Consider the following 27,622-nt stretch of genomic DNA (forward strand, 5'->3'; position numbering starts at 1 on the left):
GGCAGTTGAGATACTTGATGGGCTAAAAATTGATAAAAGAGGAAGTACTAGAAAGGCTGGCTGTACTCAAAGTAGATAAGTCACCTGGGTCTGGATGGGATGCATCCTAGGTTGCTAAGTGAATTAAGGGTAGAAATTGCAGAGGTGCTGGCCATAATCTTCCAATCTTCCTTTGTTATGGGGGTGGTGCCAGAGGACTGGAGAATTGCAAATGTTACACTCTTGTTCAAAAAAGGGTGTAAGGATAAACCCGGCAACTACAGGGCAGTCAGTTTAACCTCGGTGGTGGGGAAACTTTTAGAAATAATAGAAATAATTCATATAATCCAGGACAAAATTAGTTACTTGGACAAGTGTGGATTAATAAAGGAAATCCAGCACGGATTTGTTAAAGGCAAATCATGTTAACTAACTTGATTGAGTTTTTTTGATGAGGTAACAGAGAGGGTTGATGACGGCAATGTGGTTGATGTTGTGTATATGGACTTTCAAAAGGCATTTGATAAGGTGCCACGTGATAGGCTTGTCAGCAAAATTGAAGCCCGTGGAATAAAAGGGACAGTGGCAGCTTGGATACGAAATTGGCTAAGTGACAGGAAACAGAGGGTAGTGGTGAATGGTTGTTTTTCAGAATGGAGGAAGGCATACAGTGGTGTTCCCCAGGGGTTGGTACTAGGACCACTGCTTTTTTTGATAAATATTAATCATAGAATCATAGAAGTTACAACATGGAAACAGGCCCTTCGGCCCAACATGTCCATGTCGCCCAGTTTATACCACTAAGCTAGTCCCAATTTCCTGCACTTGGCCCATATCCCTCTATACCCATCTTACCCATGTAACTGTCCAAATGCTTTATAAAAGACAAAATTGTACCCGCCTCTACTACTGCCTCTGGCAGCTCGTTCCAGACACTCACCACCCTTTGAGTGAAAAAATTGCCCCTCTGGACCCTTTTGTATCTCTCCCCTCTCACCTTAAATCTATGCCCCCTCGTTATAGACTCCCCTACCTTTGGGAAAAGATTTTGACTATCTACCTTATCTATGCCCCTCATTATTTTATAGACTTCTATAAGATCACCCCTTAACCTCCTACTCTCCAGGGAAAAAAGTCCCAGTCTATCTAACCTCTCCCTATAAGTCAAACCATCAAGTCCCGGTAGCATCCTAGTAAATCTTTTCTGCACTCTTTCTAGTTTAATAATATCCTTTCTATAATAGGGTGACCAGAACTGTACACAGTATTCCAAGTGTGGCCTTACTAATGTCCTGTACAACTTCAACAAGACATCCCAACTCCTGTATTCAATGTTCTGACCAATGAAACCAAGCATGCCGAATGCCTTCTTCACCACCCTATCCACCTGTGACTCCACTTTCAAGGAGCTATGAACCTGTACTCCCAGATCTCTTTGTTCTATAACTCTCCCCAACGCCCTACCATTAACGGAGTAGGTCCTGGCCCGATTCGATCTACCAAAATGCATCACCTCACATTTATCTAAATTAAACTCCATCTGCCATTCATCGGCCTACTGGCCCAATTTATCAAGATCCCGTTGCAATCCTAGATAACCTTCTTCACTGTCCACAATGCCACCAATCTTGGTGTCATCTGCAAACTTACTAACCATGCCTCCTAAATTCTCATCCAAATCATTAATATAAATAACAAATAACAGCGGACCCAGCTGTTATTTGTTAATGACTTGGACTTGGGTGTATGGGGCACAATTTCAAAATTTTCAGATGACACAAAACTTGGAAGTGTGACAAACAGTGAGGAGGATAGTAATAGACTTCAAGAGGACAAAGATAGGCTGGTGGAATGGGCGGACACGTGGCAGATGAAATTTAACGCAGAGAAGTGCGAAGTGATACATTTTGGCAGGAAGAATGAGGAGAGGCAATATAAACTTAAGGGTACAATTCTAAAGGGGGTGCAGGAACAGAAAGACCCGTGGGTATATGTGCATAGGTCATTGAAGGTGGCAGGACAGGTTGAGAAAGCGGTTAAAAAAGCATACATGATCCTGGGCTTTATAAATAGAGGCATAGCATACAAAAGCAAGGAAGTTATGTTGAACCTTTACAAAACATTGGTTGGCCACAGCTGGAGTATTGTGGCCAACCAATGTCAGGAAGGATGTGAAGATCTTAGGGAGGGTGCAGAAAAGATTTACTAGAATTGTTCCAGGGATGAGGAACTTCAGTTCTGTGGCGAGACTGGACAAGCTGGGGTTGTTCTCCCTAGAGCAGAGAAGGTTAAGAGGAGATTTGATTGAAGTGTTCAAAATCAAGAAGGGTTTAGATAAAGTGAATAAAGAGAAACTGTTCCCATTGGCTGAATGGTCAAGAACCAGAGGACACAGATTTACGGTGATTGGCAAAAGAACCAAAGGCGACATAAGGAAAAACTTTTTACGCAGCAAGTAGTTATGATCTGGAATAAGATGCTTGAAAGGATGGTGGAAGCAGATTCAATCGTGGCTTTCAAAACGGAATTGGATAAGTACTTGAAGGGAAAACATTTGCAGGACTATGGGGAAAGAGCGGGGGAATGGGATTAACTGGATTGCTCTTACAAAATGCCGGCACAGGTTCAATGGGCGAAATGGCCTCCTTCTGTACTGTAACCATTCTATGATTCTAAAAGAAAATTATACTATTTTAAGAAAATATAGAGCCATATAACCTGTATTATACTTATACATTGCAGTCAAAATGTAAAAACTGTGACATACATTAATAAAAGCAAAACTAATCATATACTTACTGTACTAAGATTTTTTTGATTTTTCTTAACTCTCTCTATTTCTGGAGAATCTGCTATTGTAGTGCATGTGCTTAGCATCTTTTCTGCTTCATCTTTGTACTTTTTCTGTGGGATAACCAAATGATGATTTTAGGTTATCTCTTAGCTGTCTGATGAAAGGTATGCACCTAAATCATCATAACTTGTGTTTTACCTTTACAGATGCTAACTGACCTGCTGTGTATTTCCAGCATTTTCTGCTTTAAATTCCAATTTCTAGCATTTTCAGTCTTCCTTTATTATTTTACAAGTTAGCATATTATTGCCTTGCAATCTTTTCCTTCATTTTTCAAAGAGAATTCATACTAGTTATTACCTACCTGACTGTAAATGTCTTTTACATGTGCAGCATGCATCAACTCTGGTGTGTCCATAACAGTTCCATATTTATTTTGTCCCAAGTCAGACACCTGCTTATACATTGTCTATGAGAGAGAAGCAATTGGAGCTTAGTAAATTGATACTCAGAACATTTCATTTGAAAGATGGCTCCTCTGACAATGCAGAACTCCCTCAGTACTGCACTGAAGCACCGTATTAGCTCATGCGCTCAAGTCTCTGGAGTGGGGCAACAACCCACAATCCGCTGACTCAGAGGAGAGAGTAATACCAATGAGCCAAGGCTTGCATTAATCAGAGTAGAGTAGTTTGTTCTGTAAATTGAAGTATGTACTTTTCATTCTATGTACACATTTCTGAAACACATCAAGTGCTGTAATTACTATTATTAATATTTAATACCGATAAGATTATTAACCTTTTCATCAGCACAAACCTATGTTTAGGTTTGAACATGTGCTTAGAATAGCATTAACCAATACATATTCAAACCAAAAATGACTAACAAAATGTCACAACAGCACATTGTTATGTGAACAAAATGAAAGTAAAAGAAAATTCTGGAAAGATTATTTTATAATTATATTAATAATTATAGGAAAAAAATACAATATTCTAAGGACCAGGGCAATTGTTATAACGAAAGCATTTGCACTAACTAAAAAAAACAGCCGGAACATGTAAATAGTCTGTAACCTGTATTTACCTGACTGACAATTTCTGATGCTTTCATGGCACGTTTAATATCAAGAATATCGGAATTCAGTCGCATCCCTCTGCCTTTGATTTTGACTTCAAGATCCTTTCTGTATTCTTTCTGTATTAATGAAAATTAATATCTGGGATTTATAAACATTCTTTACATTCTTTACAATCTTTAACTACACTGAAGAGAAACTTTGAAAACAATATTTTGAATTCAATAATGACTGAATCACATGAAGATCAAGCAAATTTACCTCATTTAATATCTGGGATGCATTTTTTACTCTAATCATGTCTGGTGTATCTTCCAGCAGAGTGAGTCCTTTTCCTTTTCCACCTTCTTCCCAGTCCTTTCTATATTCTTTCTGAAGAAAATTGTGTCAGTTTGTTTAAGCCATCTTTTAAAAAAAGAAATCAATGCAGGATGCTAGCTATAAACTAAACTATATATTCAGTTCCGCTGCAGAGAGATAGGTTCAATCTGAGAGATATTTTGAATTCAGTATCAACTCAATCATGTCAAAATTAGGTACATATACCTCATTTAATATCTGGGATGCATTTTTGATTCGAATCATGTCAGGTGTGTCTTCTACCAGACTGAGTCCTTTTCCTTTCATGTTTTCTTCCCAATCTTTTCTATATTCTTTCTGAAAAGAGAATTGTGTGAGTTTAAGTCATCTTTTACAAATATTTTTAGGATGTTGCATTTGACCTAAATTACCTGATTTACATTGAGTTACATTGAAACTACAGCACAGAAACAGGCCATTCAGCCCAACTGGTCTATGCCAGTGTTTACACTCCACATGAGCCTCCTCCCTCCCTACTTCAACTAATCCTATCAGCACACCCTCCCCTATTCCTTTCTCCCTCATGTGCTTATCTAGCTTCCCCTTAATTGCATCTATGCTATTTGCCTCAACTACTCCATGTGGTAGCCAGTTCCACATTCTTACCACTCTGGGTAAAGAAGATTTCTCTCAATAAGTTCCATTTTTCAAAAATGCCCTTTTAATCAAATCCATGAACTGATCTAAAATGTTGTCAATCGGAGCATATTAACATTTACATTCTGTTAGAACCCATTTACTCTTCTGTCCCTGCCGGAGGTCCGAAGGTCAGCTGCAGTAAGGTAAAGTAAATGGGGCAATGCTAGTATCATCAGTGGCAGTATGGCAGTATGCCATGGTATTGGCTCATGAAAGTATAATTTCCAACAGCAAGATTGGTACTTACTTTCAGAGATAGAGGGGACCATTCTATTGACATGGCGGGCAGAGTGCCTAACTTGGGTTCTCGTTAACTGGTCTATTGGTTGCCTTCCCCAACTACGGTGTGCGGATATTACACAGTGTGCTGAGAGTTCGGTAAGTGTGGGAGTTGAAGGGTTAATCTCTTTAAATCTAGTGCATATTGCTTCAACTGTTTAAGGTCAATCTAAAAGTTTAAATTTATAAGTTTCTGTCAGGCTTCAGCAGAGAGCTGCTGTAGCAAGTTAATTGGTTAGCTAGATTCAATTGGTACCTGAAGGTGGGGCAGGCCTGACTCATCTGAGTCTCAACTGTAGAAATACAGGGGCCTGTCAGTGCGGGGTGTGCGGATATTACACAGTGTGCTGAGAGTTCGGTAAGTGTGGGAGTTTGGTGAAGTGGGGGAAGGAGGTGCTGCTTTGCCTTGCTTTTCCAAACTTTTCCTGCAGAGCGGTAGTGGACCTGAGAGTAGAAGACTGAGATTGTGGAATAAAAGCAGCAGCAGACCTGCACCAAGAGGCAACTACTGTGCGACATCACAGGGACTTAACTCCTGGACCGAAGATAAATAAGAAGCAAAAAGTAATCCAAGTGGGACGTCACCAAGGAAGAGGTAAGTGATTGGCTGGTGAGTATTTTCCTGCTGAATTTTTCTAAGGTTAGAGTTTGTGGATTCTCTGGTCTCTGTTGTGTAGTGGGGGACTGCTGTTCAGCAAGGGCCCTTGAGTATACCTTTTTAATTGAAGTGAAATTGGTGGGATTCATTTAATTTGAATTAATTAGTTAAAGGGTAAGTCATGTCAGGACAGCCCAGCCCCGTGTTATGCTCTTCCTGCTCTATGTGGGAAATCAGGGACCCTTCCGGTGTCCCTGACGACCATGTGTGCGGGAAATGTATCCAGCTGCAGCTACTGACAAACCGCATTGCGGCACTGGAGCTGCGGATGGATTCATTAAGGAGCATTCGCGATGCTGAGAACGTCGTGGATAGCACGTTTAGTGAGATGGTCACACCGCAGGTAAAGGTTGTACAGGCAGGAAGTAATTGGGTGACCACCAGGCAGAGTAAGAAGAGCAGGCAGGCAGTGCAGGGGTCCCCTGTAGCCGTCCCCCTCTCAAACAAATATACCGCTTTGGATATTGTTGAGGGGGATGACTTATCAGGGGAAGGCAGCAGCAGCCAACTTCCTGGCACCAGGGGTAGCTCTGCTGCACAGGCTGGGAGGAAAAAGAGTGGAAGAGCTATAGTGGTAGGGGATTCTATCGTAAGGGGAACAGACAGGCGTTTCTGTGGCCGTAAACGTGACTCCAGGATGGTTTGTTGCCTCCCTGGTGCCAGGGTCATGGATGTCACTGAGCGGCTACAGGGCATTCTCAAGGGGGAGGGTGAGCAGGCAGAGGTCGTGGTCCACATTGGGACCAACGACATAGGTAGGAAGGGAGATGAGGTCCTGCATCAAGAATTTAGGGAGCTAGGTAGCAGATTAAAGAGCAGGACCTCAAAGGTTGTAATCTCTGGATTACTCCCAGTGCCACGGGCTAGTGAGTATAGAAATAGGAGGATAGAACAGATGAATGCGTGGCTAAAGAGTTGGTGCAGGAGGGAGGGTTTCAGTTTCCTGGATCACTGGGCCTGCTTCTGGGGAAGGTGGGACTTGTACAAGTCGGACGGGTTGCACCTGAACCAGAGCGGGACAAATATCCTTGCGGGGAGGTTTGTTAGCACTGTTGGGGGGGGTTTAAACTAACTTGGCAGGGGGATGGGATACAGAGTGGAGCTACAATAGGGGGTGATGTGCAGCCAAATATAGAGAAAAAAACAAGTCAGCTTGGAAGACAGGGCAAATATGTGAGGGCAAGGCTGGATGGCATCTATTTTAATGCAAGGAGTCTTGCGAATAAGGTGGATGAACTGAAGGTGTTGATAAACACATGGGAGTATGATATTGTTGCTGTCACAGAGACATGGTTGAGGGAGGGGCAAGACTGGCAGCTCAATATTCCGGGGTACAGAATCTTCAGGCGAGACAGAGGGGGAGGTATAAGAGGAGGGGGGGTCGCAATATTAATTAAAGAATCAATTACTGCCATAAGGAGGGATGATATATTAGCAGGTTCCTCTAATGAGGCCATATGGGTGGAGCTTAAAAACAAAAAGGGGGCAAGCACTTTGATGGGAGTGTGCTATAGGCCCCCAAACAGTCAGGGGGAGATAGAGGAACAGATATGTAGGCAAATCTCAGAAAATTGTGCAAATAATAGGGTAATAATAGTAGGGGATTTCAACTTCCCCAATATTAACTGGGATACTCAGAGTGTAAAAGGCTTAGAGGGTACAAAATTCTTAACGTGCATCCAGGAGAGCTTTTTGAGCCAGCATGCAGAAAGTCCTACAAGAGAGGGGGCGGTACTGGACCTAATTCTAGGGAATGTGGCCGGCCAAGTGGAAGAAGTGCTAGTAGGTGAGCACTTTGGTGACAGTGACCATAATTCGGTGAGATTTAAGGTGGTCATGGAAAAGGACAGGGAGGGGCCGGAAATAAAGGTTCTAAATTGGGGGAAGGCCGATTTTAATAGGATAAGGCAGGATCTGGCCAAAATGGACTGGGATCAGCTGCTTGTAGGAAAATCCGCATCGGAGCAATGGGAGTCTTTCAGAAGGGAGATTGAGACCATACAATGGCAACATGTTCCCGTAAAGGTCAAGGGTGGTTCCAAGAACTCCAGGGAACCTTGGATGTCAGGGGATATACGAGAATGGATTAGGAAAAAAAGGAGGGCTTTTGGCAGATACAAAAGGCTAAAGACGGAGGAAGCCCTAGAGGAGTACAAAAAGTGCAGGGGGATACTTAAAAAAGAAATTAGGAGATCAAGGAGGGGCCATGAAATAACACTGGCGAGCAAAATAAAGGAAAATCCTAAGATGTTTTATAAGTATATTAAGGGTAAGAGGATGACTAGGGAAAAAATAGGGCCCATTAGGGACAAAAATGGCAATCTGTGTGTGGAGTCGGCAGCTGTAGGAGGGGTTCTAAATGAATTTTTTGCATCTGTTTTCACTATGGAGAAGGACGATGTAGACATAGAAATACGGCAGGGGGACTGTGATATACTCGAACATATTAACATCGAGCGGGAGGAGGTATTGGCGGTTTTAGCAGGCCTAAAAATGGATAAATCCCCAGGCCCGGACAAAATGTATCCCAGGCTACTGTGTGAGGCAAAGGAGGAGATTGCGGGGGCTCTGACACATATATTCAGAACCTCTCTGGCCACAGGGGATGTGCCAGAGGACTGGAGAACCGCTAATGTAATACCATTATTCAAGAAGGGGAGTAGGGAAAAACCGGGGAACTACAGGCCAGTGAGCCTAACATCAGTGGTAGGAAAATTATTGGAAAAAATTCTGAAGGACAAAATTAGTCTCCACTTGGAGAAGCAAGGATTAATCAGGGATAGTCAACATGGCTTTGTCAAGGGAAGATCATGTCTGACTAATTTGATTGAATTTTTTGAGGGGGTGACTAGGCGTGTGGATGAGGGTAACGCAGTGGATGTGGTATACATGGATTTCAGTAAGGCCTTCGATAAAGTCCCCCACAGGAGACTGGTCAAGAAGGTACGAGCCCATGGAATCCAGGGTGCCTTGGCACTTTGGATACAAAACTGGCTTAGTGGCAGAAGGCAGAGGGTGATGGTCGAAGGTTGTTTTTGTGACTGGAAGCCTGTGGCCAGTGGGGTACCACAGGGATCGGTGCTGGGTCCCTTGCTGTTTGTGGTCTACATTAATGACTTGGATATGAATGTAAAAGGTATGATCAGTAAGTTCGCTGATGATACAAAGATTGGTAGGGTGGTAAATAGCAAGGAGGATAGCCTCAGTCTGCAGGACGATATAGATGGGTTGGTCAGATGGGCGGAACAGTGGCAAATGGAAATTAACCCGGAAAAGTGCGAGGTGATGCACTTTGGAGGGACTAACAAGGCAAGAGAATACACAATGAATGGGAGGACCCTAGGCAAGACAGAGGGTCAGAGGGATCTTGGTGTGCAAGTTCACAGATCCCTGAAGGCGGCGGAACAGGTAGATAAGGTGGTAAAGAAGGCATATGGGATACTTGCCTTTATTAGCCGAGGCATAGAATATAAGAGCAAGGAGGTTATGATGGAGCTGTATAAAACACTGGTTAGGCCACAGCTGGAGTACTGTGTGCAGTTCTGGTCGCCACACTACAGGAAGGATGTGATCGCTTTGGAGAGGGTGCAGAGGAGATTCACCAGGATGTTACCAGGGCTGGAGCGCTTCAGCTATGAAGAGAGACTGGGAAGATTGGGTTTGTTTTCCTTGGAGCAGAGGAGGCTGAGGGGGGACATGATTGAGGTGTACAAAATTATGAGGGGCACAGATAGGATGGATACTAAGGAGCTTTTTCCCTTCGTTGAGGGTTCTATAACAAGGGGACATAGATTCAAGGTAAAAGGCGGGAGGTTTAGAGGGGATTTGAGAAAGAACTTTTTCACCCAGAGGGTGGTTGGAGTCTGGAACTCACTGTCTGAAAGGGTTGTGGAGGCAGGAACCCTCACAACATTCAAGAAGCATTTGGATGAGCACTTGAAATGCCATAGCATACAAGGCTACGGACCAAATGCTGGAATATGGGATTAGAGTAGACAGGGCTGATGGCCGGCGCGGACACGATGGACCGAAGGGCCTCTATCCGTGCTGTATAACTCTATGACTCTATGACTCTACTGAGGAAGGTAGCAGTACAGCAAAAAGTCATTTATAGTGATTTTCAAACGGCAATGCGAATATGCCTATATCTTGATCTGATGCGACGCAACATAAACGAAGCAATTCTATAATACAAGAGGTTGTATCTCGCATCTGTCTGAACTAATTTTGCAATACAAAAAGTGTAGCATCATGCTGCATATCCTGTAAAACATTCAGTTTAATAATGCAAACATTTATAGAAAATTCTAGAGCCATTCCCATATGTCCTTTTAAAGTAAGATGAAACTTGATTTAATTTTCATCTTTCAAAAATATACTATTAACACATCTTGAAGCTTTTATTACAAAATAGTAATGGCTGAGAAATGAGGCAGATTAGAAGATAAACATTTTAGGCCATCGCAGACAACTGGGAAGCACTATAGTTGGAAAAAAATGCTCCAAAAAAAAAAGAACAGCCTATTCTTATGAAGAATTTACTGTAATAGAAATTAGTAGAGACAAATCACTAAATGAATAAAACTTATAAGTGGAAGCCACTACTCTCTGATTTGTTCTAAGTGGAGCTCACATCTGGACAATATTTTACAGTAATAACAAAGACTACTTTAAATCAGTTTTATTAAAGAAATAGAATACTAGTTTATAAAGCTGCCTTGTCAGGTTGTCTGTGCTTGGTAAAGTCATGAGATAAAAACTGTCAAAATTTTATCATTAGCATTCCATTCCTTAACCCTTCGTTTTAAGTGGTGCAGCTTAGACATATACAGAACATGTTTTTGCAGCATTCAAAACTTACAAGTTTGTCATTTTATATCCATAATATTTATTATAATTGGTACACCCATTATAAAAGCAGAATATATGTCATCGTGGGAGGTTTCCTCATTTTTTAAGATTCTACATACCATTTTCTTTAGATTTACATTTTATTTTGGAGTAGAAGTATTACTTCAGTTCTCAAAGAGTTAACAAGTACAACCAATGTAGTAACTCCAGTAATCCTGGTCTCCCATTTGGAGGAGCCAGTTTCTGATCCCAGACTGAGGTGTCATTTCAGTCTGGCTATGCTGTGCCAGTTCTTTCCAGGTCACTTAATGGAGTGCCTCACATGGTGAGGGAGGGGAAAAAATAAAGCAGAAAGAACACAGCGTCTCACAAAGTGCAGCTTCTGCCAACTGACATGGAAAAGCATTGCTGTCAGGCATAAAAAATTCTTTGGAACAAGTCATCATACCCTCACTGTTCATTAAAGACAATGAAAAGAAAATCACAACTAAACAATAAGCAAAGGATTTAAATAGCTGCATAGGGGGAGGGTGAACAGCCAGTAGTCGTGGTCCATATTGGTACCAACGACATTGGTAAAAAAAAGGATGAGGTCCTGCAAGGCGAATTTAAGGAGTTAGGAGATAAATTAAAAAGCAGGACTTCAAAGGTAGTGATCTCAGGATTACTACCGGTGCCACGTGCTAGTGAGTATAGGAACAGGAGAATAGACAGGATGAATGCGTGGCTGCAGGGATGATGTAGGAGGGAGGGATTTAGATTCCTGGGACATTGGGACCGGTTCTGGGGAAGGTGGGACCTGTACGAGCGTGACGGGTTACACCCGAGCAGGACCGGGACCAATGTCCTCGCGGGGGTGTTTGCTAGTGCTGTTGGGGAAGGTCTAAACTAGAGTGGCAGGGGGATGGGAACCTGAGCGGGGAGTCAGAAGGGAATAAAATTGAGAGCAGCAAGAGAGGGGAAGACCCAGGGGAAATCTACAATACAAATATTACAAACAGTTGTTCAAGAACAAGTGAAAGGGAAATGCGTAGAGCAGCGGAAAGAAAGTGTACTTTAGGCACGACAGAAAAAATAAAAACTAGAAGGCGTAAGGCGATTAACCCAGCATCAAAGCTGTGGCAGGGGGTTGGGAACCTGAGCAGGGAGACAGAGGAAAGCGTGTCAGGAAGGGACAGAAGGTATGGAGTAAAAGGTAAAGTGTTAAAAAAGGAAAAAGCAGGAACTAAGTGTCACAAAACATACTTGAAAGTTCTTTACCTGAATGCATGTAGCATTCGTAACAAAATGGACGAGTTAACGGCACAAATAACTACGTATGGGTATGATCTTGTGGCCATTACAGAAACATGGCTGCAGGGTGACAACGACTGGGAATTAAATATGCCAGGGTATTTAACAATCAGGAAGGACAGGCAGGAAGGAAGGGGAGGTGGGGTGGCTATGTTAATAAAGGAAGGAATCACTGTAATACTGAGATGATATTGGGGCAAAGGATCAGGATAATGAAACAGTTTGGGTGGAGATAAGGAATAATAAGGGGAAAAAAACTAGTGCGCGTAGTATATAGGCCTCCTAATAGTTGCAACTCTGCTGGAAGAAGTATTAATCAGGAAATAGTCGGGGCATGTAATAAGGGTTATGGGGGATGTTAACTATCATATTAACTGGACAAATCAAATTGGGCAGGGCAGCCTTGAGGAAGAGTTTATTGAGTGTATTCGGGATGGATTTCTTGAGCAGTTTGTAACTGATCCTACAAGGGGGCAAGCAACCTTGGACCTGGTCCTGTGTAATGAGCCAGGATTAATTAATAATGACCTAGTTAAGGATCCCCTTGGAATGAGTGACCATAACATGGTTACATTCCATATCCAATTAGAGGGTGAGAAGGTTGGTTCTCAAACAAGCGTACTGAGCTTGAATAAAGGAGACTATGATGGTATGAGAGCGGAATTGATTAAAGTGGACTGGGAAAATAGATTAAAGGATAAGATGGTACATGAGCAGTGGTGTTCATTCAAGGAGATATTTTACAAATTTCAAAAAATATATATTCCACTGAGGAAAAAAGGGTGTAAAAGAAACGACAGCCATCCGTGGCTAAGTAAAGAAATTAAGGACAGTATCCGACTAAAAACAAGGACATATAAGGTAGCCAAACTTAGTGGGAGGATAGAAGATTGGGAAGTCTTCAAAAGACAGCAAAAAGTAGCTAAAGGATTGATTAAGAAAGGGAAGATAGATTATGAAAATAAATTAGCAAAAAATATAAAAACAGATAGCAAGAGTTTCTATAGTTATATAAAAAGAAAAAGGGTGGCTAAGGCAAACGTAGGTCCCTTAGAGGATGAGACCGGGAAATTAATGGTGGGAAACATGGAGATGGCAAAAATGCTGAACAAATATTTTGTTTCAGTCTTTACGGTAGAGGACACTAAGAATATCCCAACACTGGACAAACAGGGGGCTCTGGGAGGGGGGGGGGGGGGAGGAGCTAAATACGATTAAAATCACTAAGGAATTGGTACTCAGTAAAATAATGGGACTCAAGGCGGATAAATCCCCTGGACCTGATGGCTTACATTCTAGGGTCTTGAGGGAAGTGGCAGTAGGGATTGTGGATGCTTTGGTAATAATTTTCCAAAATTCTCTGGACTCGGCAAAGGTCCCGGCAGATTGGAAAACTGCTAATGTAACACCCTTATTTAAAAAGGGTAGTAGGCAGAAGGCTGGAAATTATAGACCAGTTAGCCTAACATCTGTGGTGGGTAAAATTTTGGAATCTATTATTAAGGAGACAGTAGCGGAACATTTGGATAAACATAATTTAATAGGACAAAGTCAGCATGGCTTTACGAAGGGCAAGTCATGTCTGACAAATTTGCTTGAGTTCTTTGAGGACATAACGTACAGGGTGGATAAAGGGGAACCAGTGGACGTAGTGTATTTAGACTTCCAGAAGGCATTCGACAAGGTGCCACATAAAAGATTATTGCTCAAGATAAAGAATCACTGGATTGGGGGTAATATTCTGGCACGGGTGGAGGATTGGTTATCTAACAGGAAGCAGAGAGTTGGGATAAATGGTTCATTCTCGGACTGGCAACCAGTAGCCAGTGGTGTTCCGCAGGGGTCGGTGCTGGGTCCCCAACTCTTTACAATCTATATTAACGATTTGGAGGAGGGGACCGAGTGTAACATATCAAAGTTTGCAGATGATACAAAGATGGGAGGGAAAGTAGAGAGTGAGGAGGACATAAAAAACCTATAGGGGGATATAGACAAGCTGGGTGAGTGGGCGGAGATTTGGCAGATGCAATACAATATTGGAAAATGTGAGGTTATGCACTTTGGCAGGAAAAATCAGAGAGCAAGTTATTATCTTAATGGCGAGAAACTGGAAAGTACTGCAGTACAAAGGGATCTGGGGTCCTAGTGCAAGAAGATCAAAAAGTTAGTATGCAGGTGCAGCAGGTGATCAAGAAGGCCAACGGAATGCTGGCTTTTATTGCTAGGGGGATAGAATATAAAAACAGGGAGGTATTGCTGCAGTTATATAAGGTATTGGTGAGACCGCACCTGGAATACTGCATACAGTTTTGGTCTCCATACTCAAGAAAAGACATACTTGCTCCCGAGGCAGTACAAAGAAGGTTCACTCGGTTAATCCCGGGGATGAGGGGGCGGACATATGAGGAGAGGTTGAGTAGATTGGGACTCTACTCATTGGAGTTCAGAAGAATGAGAGGCGATCTTATTGAAACATATAAGATTGTGAAGGGGCTTGATCGGGTGGATGCGGTAAGGATGTTCCTAAGGATGGGTGAAACTAGAACTAGGGGGCATAATCTTAGAACAAGGGGCTGCTCTTTCAAAACTGAGATGAGGAGAAACTTCTTCACTCAGAGGGTAGTCGGTCTGTGGAATTTGCTGCCCCAGGAAGCTGTGGAAGCTACATCATTAAATAAATTTAAAACAGAAATAGACAGTTTCCTAGAAGTAAAGGGAATTAGGGGTTACGGGGAGTGGGCAGGAAATTGGACATGAATTTAGATTTGAGGTTAGGATCAGATCAGCCATGATCTTATTGAATGGTGGAGCAGGCTCGAGGGGCCGATTGGCCTACTCCTGCTCCTATTTCTTATGTTCTTATGTTCTGACAGATTACATTGCAAAAATATCTATGATGTAGCTGTTCGACATTTTACAAGTTTACATGTTTTCAAATACATCAGTACTGTACTTTTCATCTACAGATGAGAAATACAACTTGAATTGTATGTACTATGGCATATAGATACCAAGAATGAGATTTACCTCATTAAGGAGCCTGGTGACATGTTTGGCATGCAAGTAACTTGGGGTCATATCAAGGTCCACTGACATGCTCGCTTTGATCCCTTCATCAAAATCTTTTCTGTACTCTTTCTGTTGATTGGTACAACATGAAATATGTCAAGAATTATCACATTCACTATGCATAATTCACGTTACAAAGTAAAAAAAAGTACTTTATTATTTATCGGATAAATATTTGACAATCTATGATAAAGATATTTCATATTCCGGACTTGTAATAACAAATTTTATACCTGGGAACATTTAACATCTATTAATATACATTGCTCTGTGAAACTATCCTATTGATGAGAACAGGTAATTAGGTTCACGGCAAGGTCTCATTTCATTTTCGGGATGACATGAAAAAAAACCATTTAGTACAAACTATACTTTTCATATACTTTTTAAAACAATGAAAAATTTATTTCTTTACCTCACTCTGGATGTGTTGAGCCTGTTTTGCTGTCACATAACTTGGAGTCTCAGTAAATTCCAGCATTGATTTTCCTTTAGATTTTTCATACTCTTCTCTGTATTTGATCTGTAATATGCAAGAGGATTCAGATGAAAGGTCTGAGGGGAAAGTAACATTTTTCTGGTTTTCGATTTATTAGAACATACAACTTGTAATACCTGACTCTGGAGTATTGCATTCTCCTTATGATGAAGCTGTTCCGAAGTATCTAGTGCCAAGTGGTAATGACCTTTGCTTTTTTCAAACTCTTTCTTGTACTCGTACTACAAACAAAATATGTCACACACAAATGTCAAGTTTAGCTGTGCTTCACCTAAAAATTATAGGTTATTTTTCGCTACATACCAAAATCATTAACGTTTGGTGCAGGCAGCTGCCACTAAAATATTTCAACTAACACTTTTTCCTCCCTTCAAGGAATATTTAAAATATGATACATGGAAGAACCCCAGTAAGTTATGCCTGTAAACTGCAGTAAGTGGTTTGATATCCGTTGTCCTTCGCATGCGTAATTGCCAGTCTCAGCCATGACATCATGGAGAAGCAAAAGCAACATCCAGATGTTTCCTGTGGGGATAAAGAAAAAAAATGGAGGGCTGGGGGAAAAAAAGTAGGGTGAGAAGAACTAACAGAAAGAGTAGACAAGGGTAATGCAATAGATGTAATATATTTGGATTTTCAAAAGGCCTTCGATAAGGTACCGCATAGTAAACTCATGACTAAGGTCAGAGCAAGTGGAGTCGGGGGACAAGTAGCAGAATGGATAGCAAGCTGGCTACAAAACAGAAAACAGAGAGTAGGGATTAATGGTAGTTACTCAGGCTGGCAAAAGGTGGAAAGTGGTGCTCTGCAGGATCAGTGCTGGGACCACTGTTGTTCACCATTTACATAAGCGACTTGGACTCAGAAATTGGAAGTACAATTTCAAAATTTGAGGGCGACACCAAATTGGGGGTATAGTTAATACCGAGGAGGACTGCGACAAAATACAGGAAGACATTGATAAATGTGAAGAACGGGCGTGTAATTGGCAAATGAATTTCAATAAGGAAAGTGTGAGGTATTACATTTTGGTAGGAAGAATAAGGGGGCCACATACTGCTTGGATAATAAGAGTCTAAATGGGGTAGAGGAGCAGAGGGATTGGGGGTACAGATACATAAATCACTAAGAATAGCGACGCAGGTTAATAAGGTCATAAAAAAAGCAAACCATACACTGAGGTTCATTTCTCGAGGGATAGAATTGAAAAGCACAGAAGTTATGTTAAACTTATATAGAACCTTGGTTAGACCACACTTGGAGTATTGTGCATAATTCTGGTCTCCATATTATAAAAAGGATATCGAGGCACTAGAGTAGGTGCAAAAAAGATTTTACTAGGATGATACCAGAACTGAAAGGTTATATCTATCAGGAAAGATTGAGCAGGCTGGAGCTCTTTTCTTTAGAAAAAAGACTGAGGGGTGACCTGATAGAGGTCTTTAAGATTGAGAGGATTTGATAGGGTAGACGTAGAGAAGATGTTTCCACTTGTGGAGGAGACCAGAATTAGGGGCCATAAATATAAGATAGTCACTAATAAATCCAATAGGGAATTCAGGAGAAATTTCTTTACTCAGACAGTGGAATGTGGAACTTGCTAGTACAAGGAGTAGTTCAGGCGACTAGCATAGATGCATTTAAGGGGAAGCTAGATAAACAAAAGAGGGAGAAAGGAATATAAGGATATGCTGATAGGGTCAGAAGTAGTAGGGATGGAGGGGGCTCGTGTGGAGCATCAACACCGGCATGGACCTGTTGGGCCGAATGGCCTGTTGCTGTGCATATATTCGATGTAATTCTATGTAATTAAGGTAACACTTACCACATCTCTTAATGCTTAGTTTCAGTGTTACATTGACAGAGACTTAGGGGCTGGTCACTTGTCTTCTCCACTGGGGAAGGTGCGTCACACGAGAAGGGTAATAAAGAAAATCTGTAAATTGCTCTGTTTTGCACTACAAAATGAAAGAACCTATAAACGAAAGTGGGCTCCACTTAAACGGGGCTGGGACCAGTGTCCTGGCGAATTGAATAATTAGGGCTAGTGGATGGGGCTTTAAACTAAAAAGGGGGGGGGGGGAAAGAGAGAGGGGGAAGAGGATTCAGGTGAGGGGAAATTTATAAATCAAAAGGAGAAAAGTAAAGGCCAATGAGCAATGTAACGATTTAGGTAAAGGATAAGCAGAGTGTGACAGGAATCAACAGAGTTTAACAGTAATAGTGCATCAGTGAATAAGGTCAAATCAGAGAAAAATAGTAAAATGTTAAACTTAAAGGCGCTTTATCTAAATGCACGAAGCATTCAGAACAAGATCGACGAATTAATGGCACAAATAGAGATAAATGGGTTTGATCTGGTAGCCATTACTGAGATGTGGTTGCAGGGTGACGAAGGTTGCGAACTAAATATTCCAGGGTACTTTACTTTTCGAAAAGATAGGCAAAATGGAAAAAGAAGGGGGTAACCCGAATAAAAAAGGATGACATAAAGGCAGTAGTGAGAAAGGATCTTGGTTCGGAAGATCAGGAAGTAGAATCAGTATGGGAGGAGTTAAGAAATAACAAGGGCCAGAAAACATTCATGGGAGTAATTTATAGGTCCCCTAACAGTAATTATACTGCTGGACAGAGTATTAACCAAGAAATAAGAGGAGCTTTAACAAAGGTAATGCAATAATCGTGGGGGACTTTAATCTTCATAAAGACTTGGCAAATCAAATTGGCAAAAGTAGTTTGGAGAACGAGTTCATGGAATGCATTTGAGACAGTTTCCTAGAACGATACGTCGTGGAACCAACCAGGCAAAAGGTTGTTTTAGATCTTGTCTTGTGTAATGAGACAAGCTTAATTAGTAATCTCAGTGAGGGATCCTCTGGGGGAAGTGTGATCATGATATGATAAATTTTCATATTGAGTTCGAGAGTGATGTACTTAAGTCCGAAACTAGAGTCTTAAACTTAAATAAAGCCAATTACATAGGTATGAGGGGTGCGTTGGTTAAGGTTGAGTGGGAAATTAAAAGATATGACGGTAGATAAGCAATAGCGAACATTTAAAGAAATATTTCATAATTCTCAACGAATATACATTCCATTGAGAAATTAACTCCACGGGAGAAGTGATCTATCAGTGGCTAACTAAAGAAGTTAAGGATAGTATTAGATTAAAAGAGGCTTACAATGTTGCCAAGAACAGTAGGAAGCATGAGGATTGGAGAGTTTTAGAAACCATCAAAGGATGACCAAAAAATTGAATATGAGAGTAAACTAGCAAGAAATATAAAAACAGATTGTAAGAGCTTCTACAAGTATGTAAAAAGGAATAGAGTAGTGAAAGTAAACGTGAGCCCTTAGAGGCTGAGACAGAAGAAATTACAATGGGGAATAAGGAAATGGTAGAGAAGTTATACAACTATTTTGTATCTGTCTTCACAATAGAAGACACAAGAAACATACCAGAAATAGTGGGGAACGAAGGGGCTAATGAGAGTGAGGAACTTAAAGTAATTAAGATTAGTTAAGAAAAAGTACTAGAGAAATTAATGGGACTAAAAGCCAATAAATCCCTTGGACCTGATGGCCTACATCCTAGGGTTTTAAAACAGGTGGCTGCACAAATAGTGGATGCATTGGTTGTGGTCTTCCAAAATTCACTAGATTCTAGAATGGTCCCAGTGGATTGGAAGGTAACAAATGTAATCCCACTATTCAAGAAAGGAGGGAGAGAGAAAGCAGGGAACTGCAGGCCAGTTAGCATGGCATCAGTCGTCGGGAAAATGCTGGAATCCATTATTAAGGATGTGGTAACAGGGCACTTAGAAAATCATAATATGATTAGGCAGAGTCAACATGATTTTATGAAAGGGCAATTGTGTTTGGCAAACCTATTAGATTTTTTTGAGGATGTAATTAGCAGGGTAGATAAATGGGAACCAGAGGATGTAGTATATTTGGATTTTCAAAAGGCATTCGATAAGGTGCCACACAAAAGGTTGTTACAGAAGATAAGGGCTCATGGGATTGGGGGCAATATATTAACATGGATTGCGGATTGGTTAACAGACAGAAAACAGAGAGTAGGAATCGATGGGTCATTTTCAGGTTGGCAGGCTGTTACTAGTGGGGTGCCGCAAGAATTAGTGCTGGGGTCTCAGCTATTTACAATCTATATTAGTGACTTAGATGAAGGGACCCAGTGTAATATATCCAAGTTTGCTGATGATACAAAGCTGGGTGAGAAAGTAAGCTGTGAGGAGGGCACAGAGTCTGCAAAGGGATATAGACAGGTTAAGTGAGTGGGCAAGAAGGTGGCAGGTGGAGTATAATGTGGGGAAATGTGAGGTTAGTCACTTTGGTAGGAAGAATAGAAAAATAGAATATTTTTAAAATGGTGATAAACTATTAAATGTTGGTGTTCAGTGGGATTTGGGTGTCCATGGACACCCAAAAAGTTAACATGCAGGAACAGCAAGCAATTAGGAAGGCAAATGATACGTTGGCCTTTATTGCAAGGGTGTTGGAGTACAAGAGTAAGGAAGTCTTGCTACAATTGTACAGGGCTTTGGTCAAACCACACCTGGGGTACTGTGCACAGTTTTGGTCTCCTTACATAAGGAAGGATATACTTGCCCTGGAGGCGATGCAACGAAGGTTCAATAGATTGATTCCTGGGAAGAGAGGGTTGTCCTATCAGGAGAGATTGAGTAGAATGGGCCTATACCCTCTGGAGTTTAGAAGAATGAAAGGTGATGTCATTGAAACATAAGATTCTGAGAGGGCTTGACAGGGTAGATGCTGAGACGATGTTTCCCCTGGCTGGAGAGTCTAGAACTAGGGGGAATAGTCTCAGGATACGGGGTCGGCCAATTAGGTCTGAGATGAGGAGAAATTTCTTCACTCAGAGGGTGGTGAATCTTTGGAATTCCAATCTTTGGAGTGCTGTGAAGGCTTATTCGTTGAGTATATTCAAGACTGAGATCGATAGATTTTTGGACTCAAAGGAAATCAAGGGAAACGTGAATCGGACAGGAAAGTGGAGTTGAAGTCAAAGATCAGCCATGATCTTATTGAATGGCGCAGCAGGTTCATGGGGCTCTATGGCCAACTCCTCCTCCTATTTCTTATTAACTACCGTCAAATCCATTTATATTGGGAGTGATGTTACCATAACAGTGATTTTGTATGTTCTTCTGCATCAATTTGCTTTCAAAGCTATCTCTGATCCTCTAGCCAGTTGTAACTCAAGGTTATGGAAGCACGTGTCTAGTACTTCGATAAAATTTCTAGTATCAGCTATCAAAAGTGCTCTTGGACATTGTCAGTGTGCCTTTAATGTGATACGTTACCTTAATCCATTTTGTTTTATATGGATTTTACACAATCTGAAACGGTACAAAAAACTCTCAGACACAACTTTGTAATTTGGGGTATTTCATGTAAAATAATTTTTTAATACATCTGTTCAGCTGCACTATGTTTCTACATGTAAATTAAGAACACTCTAGAAAATGCACATGGCAAGAGTTGTTTATTTCATTCAACCATGACTTTGTTCTGCAGCTAAGTGCTGAAGCCCAACATATTATTGAAACTAGGCAGGTAACTTACTAATCTCATCTCCCACACTTCAGTTATTGGCATTGAATTCTACTTATACTCCATGCTAATTGTAAATAAATCATTCCTACTTTCAGTAAAACGTTGCTTGTAAATTAATAGCATGTCAATTACTGTCACTTTTTTTTTTAAAGTAAATGTTCAATGCATTTTTTGTGCTCATTAAGGTGAGAGATGTTTTGGAGAATAGAACACTTGTGCACCAAAAGTATCAAGTACCCCATGTCAACTCTCTCAACTTCGCTCAATGAAGTGCATTAACCACATCTTACTGATGTTTCATCTTTCTCCCTTCCTTTAATTTAGCACATTTTTTGTAACCATCTGAGTATACATGACTTCAAAAAAGTATAGGAATTCCGAAAAAAAACCTCACATCACTTTGCAACTTGCTGGCTGCCAATACATGCTCCAGATGCAACAAATTGGGCAAATTTGATGCTGTCTGATTCATTTTTTGAAGGTCGGTTTTGTATTTCACCTGAAAGTAAAAGGCAAAACTTAAATGCAAGAAGAAACTTTGGATCTGGTTTCTTACATCTCTATGACAAATGACATTTTGAAGGTGGAACAGTAAATTCAAACCTTTATATAAAAAAGGGTAAAAAACAAAATACTGGAGATGCTGGAAATCTGAAGTAAAAATTGAAAGTGCAAGAAACACTCAGCAGGTCAGGCAGCATTAGTGGAGAGAGAAACAAAGTGAATGTTTCAGGTCGATGACCTTTCGTCAGAACCCAGGTGGTGTTGTACCCACGTGCCTGCTACTCTTGTCCTTCTAGGTGGTAGTGGTCGCGGGTTTGGGAGGTGCTGTCGAAGAAGCCTTGGCGAGTTGCTGCAGTACATCCTGAAGATGGTGCACACTGCAACCACGGTGCGCCGGTGGTGAAGGGAGTGAATGTTTAGGATGGTGGATTGGGTGCCAATCAAGTGGGTTACTTTGTCCTGGATGGTGTCAAGCTTCTTGAGTGTTGTTGGAGCTGCACTCATCCAGGTTCGTGGAGAGTATTCCATCAAACTCCTGACTTGTGCCTTGTAGATGGTGGAAAGGCTTTGGGGAGTCAGGAGGTGAGTCACTCGCCGCAGAATACCCAGCCTCTGACCTGCTCTTGTAGCCACAGTATTTATATGGCTGGTCCAGTTAAGTTTCTGGTCAATGGTGACCCCCAGGATGTTGATGGTGGGGGATTCGGCAATGGTAATGCCGTTGAATGTCAAGGGGAGGTGGTTAGACTCTCTCTTGTTGGAGATGGTCATTGCCTGGCACTTGTCTGGTGCGAATGTTACTTGCCACTTATCAGCCCAAGCCTGGATATTGTCCAGGTCTTGCTGCATATGGGCACAGACTGCTTCATTATTTGAGAAGTTGCGAATGGAACTGAACACTGCAATCATCAGTGAACATCCCCATTTCTGACGTTATGATGGAGGGAAGGTCATTGATGAAGCAGCTGGAGATGGTTGGGCATTGGGCACTGCCCTGAGGAACTCCTGCAGTATTGTCCAGGGGCTGAGATGATCGGCCCCCAGCAACCACTACAATCTTCCTTTGTGCTAGGTATGACTCCAGCTGCTGGAGAGTTTTCCCCCCGATTCCCATTGACTTCAATTTTGCTGAGCTCTTTGATGCCACACTCGGTCAAATGCTGCCTTGATGTCAAGGGCAGTCACTCTTACCTCACCTCTGGAATTCAGCTCTTTTGTCCATACTCGGACCAAGGCTATAATGAGGTCTGGAGCCGAGTGGTCCTGGCAGAACCCAAACTGAGCATCGGTGAGCAGGTTATTGGTGAGTAAGTGCCGCTTGATAGCACTGTCGACGACACCTTCCATCACTTTGCTGATGATCGAGAGTGGACTGATGGGGCGGTAATTGGCCGGATTGGATTTGTCCTGTTTTTCATGGTCAGGACATAACTGGGCAATTTTCCACATTGTTGGGTAGATGCCAGTGTTGTAGCTGTACTGCAACAATTTGGCTAGAGGCATGGCTAGTTCTGGAGCACAAGTCTTCAGCACTACGGCCGGGATGTTGTCGGGGCCCACAGCCTTTGTTGTATCCAGCGCACTCAGCTGTTTCTTGATATCACGTGGAGTGAATTGTATTGGCTGAAGACTGACTGCTGTGATGGTGGGGATATCGGGAGGAGAGCGAGATGGATCATCCATTCGGCACTTCTGGCTGAAGATGGTTGCAAACGCTTCAGCCTTGTCTTTTGCACTCACGTGCTGGACTCTGCCATCTTTGAGGATGGGGATGTTCACAGAGCCTCCTCCTCCCATTAGTTGTTTAATTGTCTACCACTATTCACGACTGGATGTGGCAGGACTGCAGAGCTTTGATCTGATCCATTGGTTGTGAAATCACTTAGCTCTGTCTATTGCACGTTGCTTCCACTGTTTAGCATGCATGTAGTCCTGTGTTGTAACTTCACCAGGTTGGCACCTCATTTTTAGGTACGCCTGGTGCTGCTCCTGGCATGCTCTTCTACACTCCTCATGGAATCAGGGTCGATTCAAGGCCGCATATGGAATGCTTTCCTTTATTAGCCAAGGCATAGAATATAAGAGCAGGGAGGTTATGCTGGAACTGTATAAAACACTAGTTGGGCCACAGCTTGAGTACTGCGTAGAGTTCTGGTCACATTACAGGAAAGATGTGATTGCACTAGAGAGGGTACAGAGGAGATTTACGAGGGTGTTGCCAGGAGTGGAGAATTTTATCTATGAGGAAAGATTGGATAGGCTGGGGTTGTTCTCCTTGGAGCAAGGGAGGCTGAGGGGTGATTTAATTGAAGTGTACAAAATTATGAGGGACCTAGATAGAGTGGATAGGAAGGACCTATTTCCCTTAGCTGAGAGGTCAATAACCAGGGGGCATAGATTTAAAGTGATTGGTAGAAGGATCAGAGGGGAGCTGAGGAAAACATTTTTCACCCGGAGTGTGGTGGGGGCTTGGAACTCACTGCCTGAAGGGGTGGTAGAGGCAGAAACCCTCAATTCATTTAAAAAGTCCTGGATGTGCACCTGAAGTGTCGTAACCTACATGGCTGTAGACCAAGAGTTGGAAAGTGGGATTAGGCTGGTTGGCTCATTTTCGGCCGCGGACATGATGGGCCGAATGGCCTCCTTCTGTGCCATAAATTTTCTATGATTTTTTCTATGATCACTGGTTAGGTCCCAGGTGGAGTATTGTGTCCAATTCTGGGCACTGCACTTTAGGAAGGATGTCAAGGCCATAGAGAGGGTGCAAAGGAGATTTACTGGAATGATACCAGAGTTGTGGGGCTTCAGTTATGTGGAGAGACTGGAGAAGCTGGGGTTGTTCTCCTTAGAGCAGAGAAGGTTAAGGGGAGATTTAATAGAGGTGTTCAAAATCATGAAGGGTTTTGATAGCGTAAATAAGGAGAAACTGTTTCCAGTGGGAGAAGAGTCAGTAACCAGAAGACACAGATTTAAGGTAATTGGCAAAAGAACTAGAGGCAAAATGAGGAAACATTTTTTTTTAACGCAGCGAGTTGTTATGATCTGGAATGCACTGTGAAAATGGTGATGGAAGTAGATTCAACAATAACTTTCAAAAGGAAACTGGATAAATACTTGAAGAGGAAAAAATTACAGGGCTATGGGGAAAGGGCAGGGGAATGGGACTAATTGGATAGCTTTCAAAGAGGCAGCACAGGCAAGATGGGCCAAATGGCCTCGTTCTGTGTGGTATGATTTTACGATGCTTCATCAAGTCTGATGAACGGTCTTTACTTAAATTGTTAACCAATCTTTTCCATTTTCAGATGCTAACATACCTGCTATACATGTCCAGTATTTTCTGTTTTTATTTTAGATTTCCAGTTTTCCTCCTTTTACCTAAGCTTTTAACTTTATTTTCAAAACCTATTAAAATGTGCATTTTTGTTAACATTTACTTATTTTGATTGCTAAATTCACAACAAAAATATTTATGGCATTTATAATCCCAACAATGCTGCTGAATGGAAATTCTTGTCAAAGGCAATTGTGAGAAAAGACGTGTTAATGACAACTGTGAGCTGAGATGTTTTCAGAAATCTGTCAATGGTAGTAACAAATGAAGGTCAAGTCAATTTGGCAATAAACTATTCTCGGCGACCCTGTTAACTGACCTTTGAGAGGCATTTGTAGAAGCAGCAAAGAACCATCATCATGGGTTTCTGGTACGCCCACCTTAAAGAAATTTATCCTTGTGGGACCAGCTGCATCATTGAACTTTAGGAGGCCCCCAAGTGCATTTAAAAAATCTGATTTTTATTTTCTTGGATCTTCATTTGGTTAAAAAAGGGTTCCTGACAGTAGTGATTAAAACTGCTAACAGGAAATGGGTACCCTAACTGGACAGTGGCCAGCAGCATTGTTTCATTACTATTAAATATTTGGAGCCAGGCAACACTTATACTTCGAAAAGTTCAGATATTTTAAAATTCCAGGTTACTGAATAGTCATACTTTCGATTAAGTTACAAAGTATGAAGAGACTATAAAACAATCTATAAAAAGTCACAGTGGGCAAACATGGAAGTTACCAAATGTTGTCCTGCAAAAAGGAAGGAGACCAATTATTTTCTACAAATCCTGCTTACGTCACTTGCAAGAACAGATGCTGCTTGCAATTGTTTGAAGGAAGCACTCTCCAGGGGATTGAAGTGATGCCTCTTTCCTTTAACCTCTTTATTAAATTTATCTTTGTAGTTAACCTAGAACAAAAAGAGTTAATAAGAATCAGACAGAATTATAGAATAGTTACAGCACAGGAGGCCATTCGGCCCATCAAGACCGTGCCAGATGTTTGTAAGAGAATCCAGTTAGTTCCATTACCCCCACTCTTTCCCCGTAACCCTGCAAATTTTTTCCCTTCAAGTATTTATCTAAATCCTTTCTGAAAGCCACGACTGAATCTGCTTCCAACACCCTTCCAGATCATAACTACTCGCTGCTTAATAAAGTTTTTCCTCATGTCGCCTTTGGTTCTTTTGCCAATCACCTTGGCCTCGATATTAGTGGGGAGGTGGGACGGCAGCAGGTTGGCGATTGGACGCATGGGTAACCCGCCCAACAAAATCTGTCTGTTTCCCACACGATCGCGGATCAATTGGAGCCACTTAACGTGGCTTCCGGGTTTAACATCCGAAAGCTGTGCAGCGGTCGGACTGCGCACCCACATCACAGGCTGGAGGAGCTCTATTTAAAAAGGGCAGTCCTCCAATGGCTGCACCTGGAGCAAACACCCACACAGCACAAATGGAGCAGCAGAGGGGAAAGGCTGCTCCGAGATTTAGCGATGCCTCACTCCAGATGCTACTGGATGGGGTGAGGAGGAGGAGGAGGAGGAGGAGGGCTGTCTTCTACCCGGCAGACAGAAAGAAGTGGCCTGCCTCTGCCACCAAGGCCTGGCTCGAGGTGGCAGAGGAGGTCACCAGCAGCAGCAACATCTCCCGCACCTGGATCCAGTGCAGGAAGCGCTTCAATGGCCTAACTACGTGAGCCAAAGTGAGCACACTTACTCATTCTCCTACAATCCGTCTTCCACATCACCGCCCCACCCTCCAACTCATTCTGCACTGCCAACACTACTCTATCACATCACTCCCCACACCCACTTAAGGCTCATCCTCAACATACCTGCACTTCCTCACCTCCCCATTAGTCACCCTACCACTACCACTCAACCCAATCCTCATACAATGTCATGGCTCTATCTCATACTCACCCTCTTGCATCTCTTTCACGGTCAGCCACACCCAAACTAACGCATTCATCGTTTGGTCACGTCACCATCACTCACTAATGTATCTGTACTTTCTCCCCTTATAGAAGAGAGCCCAGAATGCATGGGAAAGGGCGGGGACGGAGGGGGACCGCAATAGATCGTTGTCCTCACAGATGTGGAGCAGGAGACGCTGGAGCTGAGCCGCACACTCGAGTGCCTGTCTGTCAGGGACGCCGAGACAGGCACCCAACAAACGTCTGGTGACAGAACTTTAACATTCAGCACAGACAATATGAATTGATGTTAACATGCCTTGCCATCTTCAGCACTTCAGTATGCTCATCGCAACATGACACATCTGTGATCATGCTTTATATTGCCTTCTGTTCTCTTACAGGGCCTTCAGCGACCACTGTGACGGCAGAGGACAATTCCCTCAGAGGCCCTGCCAGCCTCCGAGGGTGCACAGTCACATCTGAGCGAGCCATCCACCAGCCCAGATGCACACACCTCGGTGGGTCCTAGTCCGCAGTTAGTTAGGGTCGCACATGGTGAGTTACCACACACAAGCAGACACCAGTGGCAGGGGCAGCTGTGGAGAGTCCACGTCGGCCCTGGGAGCCATCCTTTAAAAGGAGAATGATTGATGGGTAGAAGCACATTTGCGAGGTGCTGGAACAGGTGCCACGTGCACTCTCCACAATAGCACAGAGGATGGAGGAGTCCAACTCCTGCATGAATGGAATGGTAGCACAGGTCCGGG

The 27,622-nt window shown here is 42.4% G+C and overlaps 1 protein-coding gene across 10 annotated transcripts in view; it reads right to left on the bottom strand.

The window, feature by feature from the left end:
• Positions 1-27,622, bottom strand: part of nebl (nebulette) — a 352,049-nt gene that overhangs the window by 40,588 nt on the left and 283,839 nt on the right. For 7 of the 10 annotated variants that reach the window (XM_068007096.1, XM_068007097.1, XM_068007095.1 and 4 more), the window contains 10 exons: positions 25,733-25,846; positions 21,497-21,601; positions 15,619-15,723; positions 15,419-15,526; positions 14,962-15,072; positions 4,401-4,511; positions 4,116-4,226; positions 3,863-3,973; positions 3,138-3,242; positions 2,779-2,883 (listed from right to left, as the gene is read on the bottom strand). The exons of 2 other annotated variants lie outside the window; for them this stretch is intronic. In XM_068007096.1, coding sequence (XP_067863197.1) covers positions 2,779-2,883; positions 3,138-3,242; positions 3,863-3,973; positions 4,116-4,226; positions 4,401-4,511; positions 14,962-15,072; positions 15,419-15,526; positions 15,619-15,723; positions 21,497-21,601; positions 25,733-25,846 — 1,086 coding nt within the window. The remainder of the gene's footprint in view (positions 1-2,778; positions 2,884-3,137; positions 3,243-3,862; positions 3,974-4,115; positions 4,227-4,400; positions 4,512-14,961; positions 15,073-15,418; positions 15,527-15,618; positions 15,724-21,496; positions 21,602-25,732; positions 25,847-27,622) is intronic. One more of the 10 variants, XM_068007099.1, reaches the window with a different exon arrangement.

Source organism: Heptranchias perlo, chromosome 2 (genome assembly GCF_035084215.1).
Source record: "Heptranchias perlo isolate sHepPer1 chromosome 2, sHepPer1.hap1, whole genome shotgun sequence".
In the NCBI taxonomy this organism is placed as follows: Eukaryota; Metazoa; Chordata; class Chondrichthyes; order Hexanchiformes; family Hexanchidae; genus Heptranchias; species Heptranchias perlo.